Here is a 15,229-nt window from a genome sequence, read left to right on the forward strand (position 1 = left end):
ATTGCCTGGTCCCCTTGGTCTCCCCCCAACGCACTGAAAATGCCGAAAATGTCCCCGAGTGCCTGTGCCTCCCTCCTTGTTCGCCATAAAGTAAACGTCTAGTCCGTGGCGAATCCGCCCCAGGCCCCGAACATGTGTCTCGTGAGAACGGTGCGCGGCTCACGCCCGTTGCTTGCCCTTGCGGCTAGCCGTCATCAGCTTGAGCTCCAGGGGCCAGAACCCCTTGGTCTTGGCTGTGTAGTCGTTCCGGTCCTTGGTCTCGACCTTTTGTCGGCAGATCGGGCACTTGTTCTTCGTCGCGTCAACGTTCAGCGCTGAGTGGAGGCACTCGGAACAGAAGAGGTGACCTAGCAGTGTCAGTACGTCGGCAAAAAAATGACCTGAAGACCATACGTACCACAGTGGGTTACTGTCAACGCAGTTACGTCGTCCATGCAAATGACACACTGAAAGGCCGAAATCTTTACTCTGTTGTCCTCCTTGGGCACCTTCAGATTCTCTGGCACCTCGTTTGCGTCGGCAAGATCGATAACGTCCTCGTCCTTCTCCTTGCCCTTCTTCGTATCGACCTTGTCTTCGCCAAAAATGTCGTCGTCGGGACCCAGAACGCTGGGCGTCGTTGTTCGGTTGCGTGCGGCCTGAGGCTGTGACGTCCGTCGTCGTTTGGGGGCGGCGGTTCCTCTAGCAGGGGCAGACGAAGGGGCCGCCCGCTTTCGCGTGGCGGGAGCCACCATCTCCTCTGGCTCGGGGTCGTGGTCAGAGCTGAGGATCGTGGAGGCTCTCCGGCGTGTCTGGACAGGCATCGTGACCTCGGGTTCGTCGTCCGAGCTTACGAAAAGCGACTCTTCGACCTCGTTGTTGTGGTACACGGGATGTGACGTTGGTTCTCGTACTGCTGCTGTCGCCGCAGCGTTCGTGTCCTGGCTGGCGTATCTTGCCGGGCGGTTTGGTCGCAGGGTCGTGCCAGAAGCGTGGCGATGTGGTGCGTCCTGACTCTGAGCCAGATTCGTTTGCTGAGTGACCGTAGAGGCCTGCGTGAATCGGGGATATGAGGACGGCGAGGAGAAGTTCCCGTCGGCTAGCGCGGAGAGGTACTCGTCACTGATCGGTTCGTGGTTGGGTGTCTGCGGGGCGCCGTTCTGGAGTAGCGCAGTTGCGTCGAAGGGATGGGAATCCAGGTTGGCGGCAAAGTCTGAGAAGGACGGCAGCGCTTGTTGGTACTGGGTGCTGTCCGGTGTAAAACTCCCCCAAAGGTTTTCGATGTGGTGTTGGTGTTGGTGTTGGTGCGTGTGAGTGGCGTTTCGAGGCCCCGAAGCGGATGTGGGCTCGGAATCGTCGTCGAGTTCGATGGGTGTTTGACTGCTATTGCCTCGTGCAGCAACTTGGTCTGACCCGGGAAGGCTGTTGACCGGTCGGCCTGGGGCGGAAGAAGCGCTTGTTCGTGTCGGCTGCGGCAGAGGAGGCGTAGGTAGAAACGGGATAAGGCCCGGCATGGGAGGTAGGAGGAAGCGCCGATTGTCTTTTGCGTGCGAAGAAGTGATTCAATTGTTAGAATCAAGAAGTGTCCGGGTCAAGGGGCAGCAGGGTGAGTTTAAGAGAAAAAAAAATTAGGCAGATCAGCCTGTAGATTGCCGCAAAGAAAAAAGAATTAATTACCAGACAAGTATCCAGGGTAGGGAGATTGAAGGTCGACAACGGGATCCTTGGCCATGTCGACGTTGCGAAGGGAAAGAGACGGAGGGGAGCGAGGAAGGCGGGATGACGGATGAACGTCGCCAGTGTCGTCGTTTCGGGGTTTAGGCGCGAGTTCGGGGATTGAGGCGACTTGGTGCAGTGGTAGTGGAGTTTGGAGGGCAAACCAGAGGGCAGGTGTGCTCTTCTTAGTGTCCGTACCACAACGGCGGCAGTTGGGGCACTTGATGATGAATCAGGCTCGCCAGCCGTTCAGTCACCCAGGTCTGCTGGTGGCAGCTGACGCTTTCTTATGGTTCACGACCTTTTCTTATGGACCGCTGGAGGGGGAGAAACAGATTCCCTTTGATCTGTTCGTGCCTCGGGTTTCCCGATCGCGACAAGTGGCAGGCGTGGCGCTTTGGGATCTTGGTTGCTTGGGGAGGGGTGGGATGAAATACGACACGAAAAAGCAATGAGACGACACCAAGCGCTTCTGCTTCCCTAAGTGTATGTATCCATCCCTGTGTCTGCACCGCACTGCATCTTGGGTGCTCCCGGCGTCACACAATACGGCTGAATGCAGCACCAAATATTACTTGGGCTCGTTTCTTGTCTGCAACAGACGGTTCTAGTCTGGTGGCTTTCGTCCGAACTATGATGGCTAACTCGCTGGGCAAAGTCAAGTGTGCAGCTGGCTGGGACCATATCAACAAGTGCTACAGAAGCGACTGCTAATGCCGCCATCAGAACCGAGCATCATGTGTACATTGATGCCCGGGTCTGGTCCAGTCGTACAAACATGCGGTTGCCACACGCGACGCAAACGTGTCGAACATATACTCCAACTACCTATCTGTGCTGTCAAAGTATACATGATAGCAATATGATGGATCGGAAATGTTTCTGTGTTACAGAGGACAAGCAATCGACAGGCGCTCGACTCAGCCTCTGCAGTCCGGACTATGACGGCTTTGTGCAGCTTCCAGACGCACTTGGAAACTGGACGATAATTTCAACTTGGCGGTGCTTTCGACTAGGTGTCTGGAAAAAAGAAACCCTGCAAGGCACCTTAGCCTAGAAGGTATTCCGCATAAAGACCCCCGACGGCCCCGGAAGCGCTTGACCCACAACACCGACAGCGTCGGGTGCCATCGGCCGTTAGCCGGAAACTGCCTCTCTTGTTCCTACACACCTTACATGCACCCAATCCAATGAATAGTATTGTCGATGAAAGCGATGTCTCACAAAGGACGCAAGAGTTATTACGATGCCGAAGGATCTTTCGAGACGATGTAACTTCATTCGCAAGCCTTCAGAGGGGAAGTTCGCTGCTTTCACGCGGCCACTGCTGTCCCAAATTCGAAGGTGTAAGGACGGCCAAATCTTTCCAGAGCCCAAGCGGACGGGAGACCCTTAAAAGGTGGATACGGCCCGGTAAGGTGAGCAAAGCAGGCAAACTCAAGCTCGCCGATTGGCTGACCATCCCTGCTACAGCACAAGGACCCAAGCTAACGCGCCCCGCCCCTCTTCTGCCCCTATCGCGACGCCTATCAAAGTGGTGACGGCAACTCTCTTTTTTTCCACGCCGCTCCTCATCCATCTTCGTCATCGTACTCGCCCTCGGCTTTTGCGACTTACAGTATTCACCGCGTATTCAAGGATATGTTTTGCGAGCGCGCATCCTCGATAATTCATTAGCGCTCGCATCCTGCGACATGCCGCACGATCGACCAAGACGATGGTCGAAATCGCAAACCAGGCCCTGAGGGGTTCCACTGCGAGCTTCGTCCGCCTAGCCCGACACCATGCTTCTCGTCGCCTTGCCTGGCGGTCCCATGTTCGGTGGCAGTCTGCAACCACAGCAGCGGCCGCGAATGCTGAGAGCACCAAGGAGCGACAACACAGTCTAAACCGTATGCGCACTGCGCCCGTCTCGTCAGTCCTGGGGCTCATTGCTAACGATCACAGTCTCGTCGCAGTCGCGCTACAACGACATTGGCGTCCAGCACCTCAGCGCCCATGTTTACAAACAGATATTCCCCGACGGAAACACACCGCCGCCTCCCGAGCTCGTAGAACTAGCCAGAGACCACTTGCGCCGGCACGACTTGCTCGGCAAGAACACCGACAACAACGATCCCATCGCGTTCGACCTCCCCGATCTTCAAGGACGAACCCTAGACGAGCACTTCCACAAGCTTGCGGTGAACTCTGCCGAACCGTACCTATCTCTAGCAAAACAGTTTGCGAGGGCCAACACGCCACCGAAGCCGCGGAAATGGGTTCGTCGCAGTGGATGGACAAAATACTATCCCGACGGCAGGACAGAGGCCGTCGATGCGCCCGCCGATTCCATGTTATGTTTTGACACAGAGGTTATGTGGAAGGAGAGTTCATTTGCTGTCATGGCTTGCGCCTCGAGCCCGACGGCGTGGTATGCCTGGCTGTCGCCTTGGCTGCTGGGTAAGTCCGAAACGGACCGGCACCTGATTCCGTTGGGCGACCCAACGAAAGAGCGCGTGATAGTAGGGCATAACATCGGGTATGATCGAGCGAGAATATTGGAAGAGTACGACGTGAAGCAAACGCGCAACTCCTTCATGGACACCATGTCGCTTCACGTGGCTGTAAACGGCATGTGCTCGCAGCAAAGACCTACGTGGATGAAGCACAAGAAGAGCCGAGAACTGCGAGACAAGATTGCGAGCCAAACCGACGACGTACAGCTGGCGGAGCTGCTGGGAAACAGCGCTATGCGGCAGGAAGAGGAGGAGCTTTGGGTGGACCGGAGTTCGGTCAACTCGCTTCGCGACGTGGCCAAGTTCCATCTCGACGTCACCATCGACAAGGCCGTGCGCGACGAGTTTGGCACGCTTGATCGAGCGGGCGTGTTGAGCAAGCTGGACAACCTCCTGGACTACTGTGCTGCAGATGTCGCCATTACTCACCGGGTGTACCAGATCGTCTTCCCCAACTTCCTCGACACCTGCCCTCATCCCGTCAGCTTTGCGGCGTTGCGACATCTTTCGTCGGTCATCCTGCCTGTCAACAAGACCTGGGACGCTTACATCCACAATGCCGAGGCCACCTACCGTGAGCTGTCCGATGCCGTCCAGGAGCGTCTGATCGGGCTTACCGAACAGGCCCTCGCAATCAAGGACGACCCGGAAAAATGGGGCAACGATCCATGGTTAAAGCAGCTGGATTGGTCTGGTCAAGAAATCAAAATGGTCAAGGGCAAGAAGAAGAATGACCCGCCACGGCCGGCAGCGAGGCAGAAGAAGCCCGGTATGCCGCAATGGTATAAAGACCTATTCCCGAAAAACGACTCTCCCATCAACATCACAGTACGGACTCGTATCGCTCCGATACTACTCAAGCTCTCGTGGGATAACCACCCCTTGTTCTGGTCAGACAAGTACGGTTGGACGTTCAGAGTGGCACAGGACGAAGCAGCAGACTACCAACAGAAGCAGATGATCGAGTGCGACTTCTCAGACTCTGAGAGCGACGCCGCGCTGCAGAAAGAAGATGGTGTCTTTTTCAAGCTGCCACACAAGGATGGTCCCACGGCACGTTGTGTCAACCCCATGGCCAAGGGATACTTGTCCTATTTCGAAAAGGGCACTCTGTCTTCGGAGTACTCTTACGCCAAGGAGGCCTTGGAAATGAATGCGTCGTGTTCATACTGGATCAGTGCCCGCGACCGCATCATGTCACAGATGGTTGTGTACGAGAACGACATTCCAGGTAACAGCAAGGAGGCGAGCTCCAGGAAGGAGAAAGACCCGGAACAGTTGCAGGGGTACATCCTACCCCAGATCATCCCTATGGGGACCATTACGAGGAGAGCAGTGGAGAACACGTGGCTTACCGCGAGCAATGCGAAGAAGAACAGAGTCGGATCGGAGCTCAAATCAATGGTCAGGGCGCCGCCGGGCTACTGCTTTGTCGGAGCTGATGTTGATTCGGAAGAGCTGTGGATCGCGAGTTTGGTTGGAGACGCAACGTTCAAGCTCCACGGTGGTAACGCCATTGGATTCATGACCCTAGAGGGCACAAAGGCCGCCGGCACAGATCTGCATTCGCGGACGGCAGGTATCCTGGGCATCACGAGAAACGATGCCAAGGTCTTCAACTACGGCCGCATCTACGGCGCCGGGCTCAAGTTTGCCGGCCAGCTGCTCAGGCAGTTCAACCCCAACTTGTCCGACAAGGAGACGAACGAGACTGCTGCGAGGCTGTACGCCAAAACGAAGGGCACCAAGACCAACAGGTCGGCACTGAGCAAGCGGCCGTTCTGGCGCGGCGGGACAGAATCATTTGTCTTCAACAAACTGGAAGAGTTTGCGGCCCAGGAGCGACCGCGAACGTTTGTGCTCGGTGCGGGCATCACGGAGGCCTTGATGCGCCGGTTCATCAACCAGAACGGCTACCTGACGTCGCGCATCAACTGGGCTATCCAGTCCTCGGGCGTTGACTACCTCCACCTCCTAATCGTAGGCATGGATTACCTCACCCGGCGGTTCAACATCGAGGCTCGTCTCGCCATTACCGTCCATGACGAAATCCGATACCTCGTCAAGGACCACGACAAGTACCGTGCCGCCATGGCACTCCAGGTAGCAAACCTCTGGACAAGAGCGATGTTTGCCCAGCAGGTGGGCATCAACGACCTGCCGCAGTCGGTGGCGTATTTCTCCGCCATCGACATTGATCACGTCCTCCGCAAGGAAGTCGACATGGACTGTGTGACACCAAGCCACAAGACGGCCATCCCCCCGGGAGAGAGCCTCGACATCACCGCGCTCCTCGCCAAAGGGGCCGAGGCGCGTCTAGACCCGTCCATCGTGCCTGACCCGGCGTACGCGCCCAAGCTCGACGGGATCGAGTACGCGCCGCGCACACCCGTCATGGACACGCTCGAGGACTCGACATCGGCCGACCCTCATTTCCTCAAGGCGCAGATCGTGGGCACCGAGATGGAGCTGAACCAGGTGCTCAAGGACAGGAGACAGTCGCTCAAGGCGCAGGAGGAGAAGAAGTCCCGCGCGCCCAGGCCGAAGAAGGAACGCAGCGTGCTGCCGTACCAGTCCGACGCAAAGCTGGTCCCGACCATGACGGTGTCGGACGCGTTCGGCCACAACAAGTTTGGCTCGCGATTCGAAACCAAGAACCGGTGGACGACGTGGCAGAAGGAAAAGGGCGCTGGTCGGTTTGGACCTAGCTCGCGGATCTAGTGTAAGACGGCGACGGAAAGGGGATGTACGATGTTTGTAAACGCCTAGACGGCACTCTGTTTTTGTATGTATTATCCACTCTGGGTGGCTCAAAAAGGGCAAGGCTTGGATGAAGGGGACATGCTGGTGTTGTACTGGGACAGGCGCTTTTTCATACTTGGGGACTGAGGGTGGTAGGGTATTGATTCCCAACTGTTCTATGCTTCGTGTAATACCAATCTTCACAAACCGCTCACTCGCGCCAAGGTTTCTCAAACTCCGGTTACTGACGTGGTGTGTCGCAGAACCAGAGCAGCAATGCGTCCGTCGAGGCTAAACTATTGCTTCCAGAGCAGTGCTTTCTAAAACCAATCACTGCACAGACGTGCACCTGACTCCCTTCGTTTTAAGTGGACCTTTTGAAATCATGAGGCATGTGCCGACTTATTGTCGGAGGTGCGGGACCCCGGCTCGGCGGTGGCAACCCCGGCAGGTCCGGCTTAGCTCGAAGTCGCAGTTGACGTCCGTCTGCTTGGGTACACATCACCACATTTGTTTCCGAGTTCTCAAAGGTGCTTCGCAGCTTGTTATTGTCAAAGTCACGCAAATGAAATATTGGGTGCAAAACTCATCAAAGTAAACCATCTTGGTCGCAGATCAAACCAGATACAACGCCAAATGCCAGCCAACAGTCCCCCTTTTTCTGGAAAGCACGCCCTCACGACGCATGAACGACGTCCCGGAAACGACAGAAACCCCGCACCGTGTGTACACATTCCCCTTTGTCCTCGCCCCAGACCAACCGGCGGCGAACCCAGCTTAGTTCTTCTTGAGCTTCAACACGACCCACGCCGCGATCCTGTACCCGGCAATGATCGCGAACATGATGCCCACGTTCCTCCCAAAGTGGTCCTCGGTGTAGCCGTACGTGTCCAGCACGCCCTGCCCCGCAATCTTGCACTCCGCCGCCAGCGGCGTCTGGTACATGCACTGACACCCGCCGCCACAGGTGTACGTCCTCTCGGCGAACTCGTTCTGCATCATGCCCTCGAAGACGTACTTCTGGTAGTCCCAGTAGTGGAAGACGTACTTGTAAAAGGCGTTGAGGATGGTCGGTGAGACCATGAAGCCGTTGACGCTCATCCACAGGCCGTTGGCGAAGGCGACGAGCGCCAGGCTCACGACGAAGCTCGGGAACAGCGAGGTGAAGAGGACGACGAGGCTCTCGGCGGCGAGGAGGTCGAGGAACAGCCAGAGGACCCAGACGAAGAAGGCCTCGGCGGCGGGGCGAAAGTTGGACAGCCAGTACGAGATGACGGAGAAGATGAGGGCGATGAGGAAGAGGTACGGCAGGCCGATGAGAAAGTTGGAGACGAGCAGCGCCGTGGCGCCGTAGAGGCCGTTGTGGTGCTCCTTGACGTACTGGCTGCGGTCCTCGAGGAACGCCGGGACGTAGGCGACGGCCATGAAGGACATGAAGGCGCCGCCAAAGAAGATGGCGTTGGTTAGCGGGATGATGGACGCCTGGTCCGTCGACAGGCGCACCCACACCGTGCCCATCATGATGGCGAGCCCCGTGTACATGGCGAACCGGATGCCGTACGCCACGACGTCGCGGTAGCTCTTGACGAAGCTGCGGTGCAGAAGCGTGCCCACCAGGCTCGCCAGGCCGGGCTTCGCCTCGGCCTCGCCGACCACGACGGCGTCGCTGTGCTGCTCGGCGCCGACGATGGCGGCGCGCAAATCCCGGGCCGGCTGTGAGCCGTTCCACGCCGCGTGCATGGCCTCGAGACGCGCCGCGGCCTCGCGCTTGTCGCGGACGAAGTCGGTGTTGACCACCTCGAGGACGTGCTCGGCCGGGTTCACCTGCAGCGGGATCGGCATGCCCAGGGCCTCGTAGTAGGGAACCACGGCGTCGACGGCGCCAAAGTAGTGCGTCTTCCCTGCGGAGAGGAGGAGCAGCTTGTCAAAGAGGTTAAAGGTTGACGTCGAGGGTTGGTGGATGGAGGCGATGACGATGAGCTGCGGTGGTTAGCACTGCGCTGTTTCCCGATGCCGAGGCAAAACGTGTCGACTTACATTGCTCCGCTTGGCCACCGTCTTGAGGTAGCTAATCACCTCGAAGCTGGCCGCTGAGTCGAGCCCGCTCGTCGGCTCGTCCAGGAACATGATCTTGGGGCTCGTGATGAGCTGGCTGGCGACGCCGACGCGCCGCTTCTGCCCGCCCGAGATGCCCTTGCGGATGGGCGTGCCGATGATGGTGTCGGCCTGGTCCTCGAGGCCGAAGGCGCTCAGCAGGCCGTCGACGCGCGCGATGCGCTCCTTGGCGGCCAGCGAGGAGGACGCGAGGCGCGAGGTGAAGAGCAGCGTCTCGCGGACGGTCAGGGACCCGATGAGGGCGTCCTCCTGCTCGACGAAGCAGCTGATGCGCCGGAAGTCGGAGCGCGAGGGCTTCACGCCGTTGACGAGGACGGAGCCGCCGACCGAGGAGGCGTTGGTCGGGCGGCCGGCGAGCACGTTGAGGAGGGTCGTCTTGCCGCAGCCCGAGGGGCCCATGAGGGCGCAGATCTCGCCTAGACGCGCGTGTTAGTCAAGGGAGGGGCGCGCTGGGATACACCCGAGGTGCAAGAGGACTCACCCGCTTCGACAAGGCCGTCGACGTGGTCAACAATCTTCTTTGGCTGCTTCGTCTCCCTGTCCTTGACGGTGACCTCGACGCCGTCCCACGAGACGTTGTGCACTGTGGCGTTGAATAGGTGGGCGTCTGCGGCGCCCATCTCGGCGTCGTGGCCAAAGAAGCTATGCTCGTCGCACTGCGTTGGCTTGATGCCCTCCTTCTTCGCCCTTGCGACGTAGTTGTCGTGATTCGCCATGGCTGCGTCGTGTGTATGGGTGTGTCTTTCTCTTCACCGCTGACCAACGGGACTGCAAGAATACACGAGTTTCGATATTGATATGTACCAAGCCAGAAAAAAGATGCCAACGTGTGTAATAGCCACCAGAAGCCGCCCACCTATTGCAAGAAGGAGCTACATTGATTTTATCTACCCGCTCTTCACTTACACCGACATCCGCCCAGGCATGCAAAGCCAGACCCGCCCGGCTGGCCCAGCTGCGGCGACCTGCTCCCTCTGCTTTTGCTTTTGACTGTGATCGCATGGTGGCATTTGAGGCTGAACTAGATAGCCTACAGCGCTGCCGGGCTAGAGGAGCGGGCTGGCAAGGGTAGTAGTCGGCGACCATCATGTCCCATGCCTACTAGTCCCCGTGGGCCAACGAAAAGTCCCCGGGGCAGGGGTGCGGCGCAGGGCTGTGGGCAGGGGGGGCCACAGGTGCCGTACCGGCGTACCTCGTCCAACATGTCCGGCCCACTCTGGGCACACGTTCTACTGCATGTAGTCATCATCCCCATTGGGACGTGAACCACACGCGCTTACCGGGTCGGTCTGGCCGGCCCCGACGCGGGAGCCTCTCTTCAGCAAGCTCGCGCCACGCAACGACCTGGGGGCCGTGACGAAGGAGGAATACTCCCGATGAAGCGTCCGTTCTGGGATGTTCTTCCCCGACGGTTAGGACGCGAGGAATGTTCCAAGCCGCGCCGAGTGGGTGTGATGCTGTCGCCGTCGTGGGCGTCAAACGGTCTGGACTGTGCGGCGGCTGTCCTTTTCGTCTTCCGTACCTCCATGAAAGCCATGCCGCCCTTCGCATTGAAGATTGACATGTCACATCCCACCGATAGCCGGAGGGAACAATGGGCCAATTTCCAAACTCTAGATGCGAGGAAGCAAATGGTGGAGAGCCATCGAATGGTCCCCGAGATGGAGGCAGTTCAGACGGCGTAATGGACGCTGAGGAGTGGCGTGACCCAAGGGTTCCCACCTCCCCATCTCCGCATGGCCCGCGTCACACAAACACACAGACACACGGACACACGCCCCTTGGCAAGCGGTGCGCGTACCCGGGTTGTGCGCCAACGGTTCCCCCCTACTCTCATTGCTGAGACGGTTGGACGACGGGAGGCCATCTCCAGCGCAAGCGAACGGTGGGCCTCTTCTTTGCATCAAAGGGCTCGTTTCGGGCTTGCCTGGGGCAGACTGGCAGATGAACCGTTCCCGCCGCATGCGCCTCGTCGCCAGCGTCGCTGTATCAGAAAGCGACTGCCTTTCCGCTGGTGACATTTACAAGTCAATCAATCTATCACACAGTCGGATCGCCATCGTCCCGAGCCTCGTGGGAGTCTATAGGTTGCTCTCGATAGTAATCTTCACCGAACCAACGACCGGCGAGAAGGTTACCACGGGCGGTGGGGGGTGGGGAGACGATTGGCTTGCCCGTCAAAGAGCCACGCGTGCTACGATTCGACGACACGATGATCAGTCTATTGCACTGCGCATAGAGACCACGCTCGAAGCGAAGCCGTAGGCCTCTTCTGGATGGCGAACAAGGGTCTCAGAGACGCCGGTTGAAACGCATGTGCAACCTCAAAGCTATGAGAGGGAAGAAAATAAAAAGATCACAATATACGGCCTCCACGTGGCAACGTCCATGCCGGCCACTTACACGGCCCTCGACGATCAGCCCGATTGGGTCAGTAGGTATTCGTAAAGGACAATGCGAACTAACCCAGATAATTGGGGGGGGGGGGGGGGCATCAGGGCATCCTTGCATTCGACATGCCGCGACGCCACGCCGCTTCATCCCGTGGTGAACGACGCAGGCTTTGCCCGTCGAGGTACCCAAGTCGTTGCCTGGACCGGGTCGAACCTGTCCTGTCCCCATCCCGGCCCGGTGACCTGGTCTTGGCCTGGTGGGATCTCGGGACCGCTAATGTGTCGCTTGGGTTCAGTGTCGATAAGTTAAAGTGCCGCCGCAGCGTCCAGAGTCTGGCCCCTCCTCGCACGATGAGTGCCCACTGAACAGGGTCGAGACGCGGCGTGGCGTTGGGGAAAATCGACGGCGCCAAGGACGCCCTCGAAGTCGACGGTGCCACGAGGGTCGCCGAGCTGGGCGGGCTGCCGATCTAGCAGAGCGGGTGCTTTAGCTCGAGGTAGCAAACGGCTAGTCGCATGCTTAGCGTGGGTGTGAAGAAAACCTCGATAACTTCAGCCTCGTTGTTTTCTACAGAATGCCGCCGCTGCCGCCTGAGACTAGTAAAGATGTTGGATTTCACCTTGCCGGCACCCAACACACATGCAATGAGAACTGCGGACGTATCATTCAGGGTTCAGGAATCGGCAGTCTCTGCTGCCGCGTGTATAATTCATGAGCAGAAATGTACCGCCGGGCCCTAGATATAAACATAGCAAGTTCGTCTTTACTGAGAAAGAACCGAAATAAGAATAAACATGCGCAAGACGCCTCCCGTTGCCCGTGTTTGTACGAGCTGGTATATCGCTAACCAAAGCAGCCAACCGAAATGAACCACGCCAAACCCTGCTTTCCTCTCTCTTTATCAAGTGCCATCACAGGCCCCCAGTACTCATCGCCGGGTTTACCTCTCCGTATCGAGTGAGGTGCAGGCTTCACACGCATACCCGACGGCAGTGCCGAGTCTACCCGGTAAGGTTGTCGAGAGGGGGCATTGGGATCCCGCCCAGCCCCGTCTCGATGTCGTTCATGATCGTCTCGTCCGCCGCGATGCTGTTCATCACTTCCTCCTGGGTGAACCCCTGCCAGTAGGACGGGTTGATCTGCGACGACTTCTTTGACCGGTAGACCTCCTGCGCAACCGCCTTGACCTGGTTCAAGGCGTTCTCCGCCGCCTTCCACACGGCCGAGAGCTTGTTGAGAGCCCCAATGTTGAGGCGGATCTGTTGCCGAAGCTCGTCGTCGTCGTGGGGGATGAAGAACAGGGCCCACTTGCTCAGGTGGACAATGGACGAGAGCGTCACGACGCAGGTGAAGAAGTGCGTGTGGGACGTCAGAGGAACGCGGTGGGTGATCATCTTGCTGATCTCGGCAGCCGAAGTCACGGTGTGGGTTGTGTGAGAGTTGAACAGGTCGCCGGTCGGGACTGGCCGGTGCGGCGCGCATGACGTGACGGAGCGCGTGGGGGACGAGTCCAGCTGTGAGTGCGGCTGGTGAAGCATGATGGATGTTCTGTTCCACGTCAGTCTGGCACGCCTCAAGACGCACACGAGGGAAGGCCGTACGCATTGGTCATCATGTTGGCCTGGAAAATCATCTCGTCCGGCTGAAGCTTCTGGTCCAGTGCATTCTTCTTGGACGCCGGGAGGTGGAGCCTCCAGTTGGTCAAGAGGGCCTCGATGCGCGCCAGGTTCTCGTCGTCTGGCCCGTAGATTGGCGGGACGCGCATGAGCTTGCCTAGGTTGCGCCCGGCGAGGATACGATACGCAAACGACGAGAACTGCCTATCCTCGCCCGAGAAGTCTTGGTCTTCCAAGTCCGTAAGAGTCATGGGCTGCGGAATGTTCTAAAGCACAACGTTAGCGACTGGCCGTGGGGGATGGCGTTGTAGCATGTACTCACCCCAGACAGATACTGATGCTCTTCGCACGGAAGGGCGGCATCGGCGGGCACGTCAAAGAGAAGAAAGTTGGTCTGGCGATGGACCCCCGCCACCATGCCATCCACAACGAACAAGTCCCACCACGTCCTCCGCCAGCTCTCCTCGAGCACCGGGATGCCGCGGCCGTACTGCGTCGCGTATTCGCGCGTGTTGAGCCCGAGCTCGAGAGCGACGCGCTCGGCGTCGCCAAGAAGCTCCCGAGCCTTCTCCTGCTCACAGCCGCCGTCCAGCCCGACGATCAAGAGAATCAAGGCCTGGACAAAGAAGCCATCCCTTCTCGTCGTAGGGTCCTGCACCAGGCGCAGGGCCTCGTCCAGGAACGCGGCCCGCGCCGGCCTGGCCTCGAGGAACAGAGCGCCGATCCACCGCATCGCGGCCAGCATAGGCTCCACGTTCGTATCCCTCATGATACGGAGCAGCCATTCCTTGGGGAGGGCAAACGGGTGAGAGGCATGGAAGTGGTGATAGAACGAGTCGAGACACCGCTCGGCAAGGGTAGGCACGGGGACTTGCGCAGGGGCGCCAGTCTGGGGGAAGCCCAGGGCCAACTGGTTCGAGTTGAAGCCGGTGACGGCACCGAACGACCGGTACAGCTGCATGTTGGTGAAATTGGGCGTCGCTACAAATGTAGTGCCGGGCGTGCCCGGGAGCCCGGCGCCGCTGGAATTGAAGGCCACTGGGTTCTGCATGGCCGGGGACATTGAAGTGCCGTTGACGCCAAAGAGCATGGGACAGCTATCGCCTGCACCAATGGTGGACGTCGGGGACGAGGAGCGCGTCCTCTTGTTCGGGTTGGCGGCTTTGTTCCTCCTCGGGCCCTTGTAGCCGCGCCGCGAGGCGACGTAGATGCACTCAGACTGCGAGCTCAGGCACCGCGAGCAAGGGTTCTGGCCGTCGCACTTGAGGTGCTTCCCGCGCTGCAGCAATAGGGGGTTGGGTCAGCTCCAAGCACCGGTAGATGGGCGGCTCGCAGCGGGATGCTTGCGGCGGGCCAATCGGCATGGCCGTTTGGGACGCAGAACGACGGGCTAAGAAGGAGGAGTCACTTACGCAGCCGAGACACGCAGCGGGGACCGCAATGACTGGTTGAGCCTGGGAGCGGGAATCACTGGTCGCCAAAGAGGGTGCGTTCGGTGAGTCGCGGTCAGCTGGCGACTCCGAGTCGGGCACCACCCTCGAATGGTTCGGCGACCCGTTGCTGCGCGCGGTCCCCGGAGGAAGTGGGACTTCGGGCGCCAGCGAGGATTGCATGTCGACTGAGTGGCCGATTGCCATGGTGTGTCTGTCCCGAGCCGACGACCGGGAATGGGAAACTAGTGCTCGAATTCGCGCGACGAGTGCGTCGCGGCGAGACGGTGGTTTGCAGGAGGGAGAAGGCAGGAAATACTTGGTCGACGACAAAGAAGGTGCAGCCAGTGAATTAGGAGCGAATAACTCGTTTGTTACCGCCCGTCGCCCCCAAAAAATCGAGCAAACAAGGCCCGGGGCACGGATGCGATGGGATGAGCCTGTCAACGTATCCCGGTCTTGACCCTCTATGGAGTCCACACGAGCGAGCTGTGGGACGGGACGGCTGCCTGTTGCGTCGGTATCAAGTTCAACTGCGGTGGCTGAGGCTGGGAATGTGGGTATGCACCGTGTGCTAGGGGCCGTCTTTTAATAGTTGCCGTTCGTGTATTGTTGTTTGCTTGCTCTCTGTCTTTCTCTCTCTCTCCCAGCCTATCCTGAGTTGGTCGGTGCATGTGTCAATGTCTCTTGCGCTTGGATGGAGACCCACTGTTGGGGGGAGCGGTCCCGCGCCGTGTGG

At 58.8% G+C, this 15,229-nt stretch overlaps 5 protein-coding genes across 5 annotated transcripts; 1 reads left to right on the forward strand and 4 right to left on the reverse strand.

Moving 5' to 3' along the window:
- Nucleotides 1-159: 159 nt before the first annotated feature.
- On the reverse strand, nucleotides 160-1,493 carry ColSpa_12252 (E3 ubiquitin-protein ligase complex slx8-rfp subunit slx8; the record flags this gene model as incomplete). Its single annotated transcript, XM_049278464.1, has 2 exons — nucleotides 160-347; nucleotides 398-1,493. The coding sequence occupies 2 exons, from the start codon at nucleotides 1,491-1,493 to the stop codon at nucleotides 160-162; spliced, it is 1,284 nt and encodes a 427-aa protein (XP_049134421.1).
- Nucleotides 1,494-3,412: 1,919 nt separating this feature from the next.
- On the forward strand, nucleotides 3,413-6,914 carry ColSpa_12253 (DNA polymerase gamma, mitochondrial; the record flags this gene model as incomplete). The annotated part of the gene is made up of 2 exons (XM_049278465.1): nucleotides 3,413-3,587; nucleotides 3,643-6,914. The coding sequence occupies 2 exons, from the start codon at nucleotides 3,413-3,415 to the stop codon at nucleotides 6,912-6,914; spliced, it is 3,447 nt and encodes a 1,148-aa protein (XP_049134422.1).
- Nucleotides 6,915-7,712: 798 nt separating this feature from the next.
- On the reverse strand, nucleotides 7,713-9,766 carry ColSpa_12254 (ABC transporter G family member 12; the record flags this gene model as incomplete). Its single annotated transcript, XM_049278466.1, has 3 exons — nucleotides 7,713-8,915; nucleotides 8,973-9,466; nucleotides 9,532-9,766. The coding sequence occupies 3 exons, from the start codon at nucleotides 9,764-9,766 to the stop codon at nucleotides 7,713-7,715; spliced, it is 1,932 nt and encodes a 643-aa protein (XP_049134423.1).
- A 2,679-nt stretch (nucleotides 9,767-12,445) lies between these two features.
- Nucleotides 12,446-12,982, reverse strand: ColSpa_12255 (uncharacterized protein; the record flags this gene model as incomplete). Its single annotated transcript, XM_049278467.1, has 1 exon — nucleotides 12,446-12,982. One exon carries the CDS (start codon nucleotides 12,980-12,982, stop codon nucleotides 12,446-12,448), a length of 537 nt encoding a protein of 178 aa, XP_049134424.1.
- Nucleotides 12,983-13,017: 35 nt separating this feature from the next.
- ColSpa_12256 (uncharacterized protein) lies at nucleotides 13,018-14,697 on the reverse strand (the record flags this gene model as incomplete). The annotated part of the gene is made up of 3 exons (XM_049278468.1): nucleotides 13,018-13,314; nucleotides 13,383-14,339; nucleotides 14,473-14,697. The coding sequence occupies 3 exons, from the start codon at nucleotides 14,695-14,697 to the stop codon at nucleotides 13,018-13,020; spliced, it is 1,479 nt and encodes a 492-aa protein (XP_049134425.1).
- Between the last annotated feature and the right edge of the window lie 532 nt (nucleotides 14,698-15,229).

This window comes from Colletotrichum spaethianum (genome assembly GCF_022836535.1).
Source record: "Colletotrichum spaethianum MAFF 239500 DNA, contig60, whole genome shotgun sequence".
Classification (NCBI taxonomy): Eukaryota; Fungi; Ascomycota; class Sordariomycetes; order Glomerellales; family Glomerellaceae; genus Colletotrichum; species Colletotrichum spaethianum.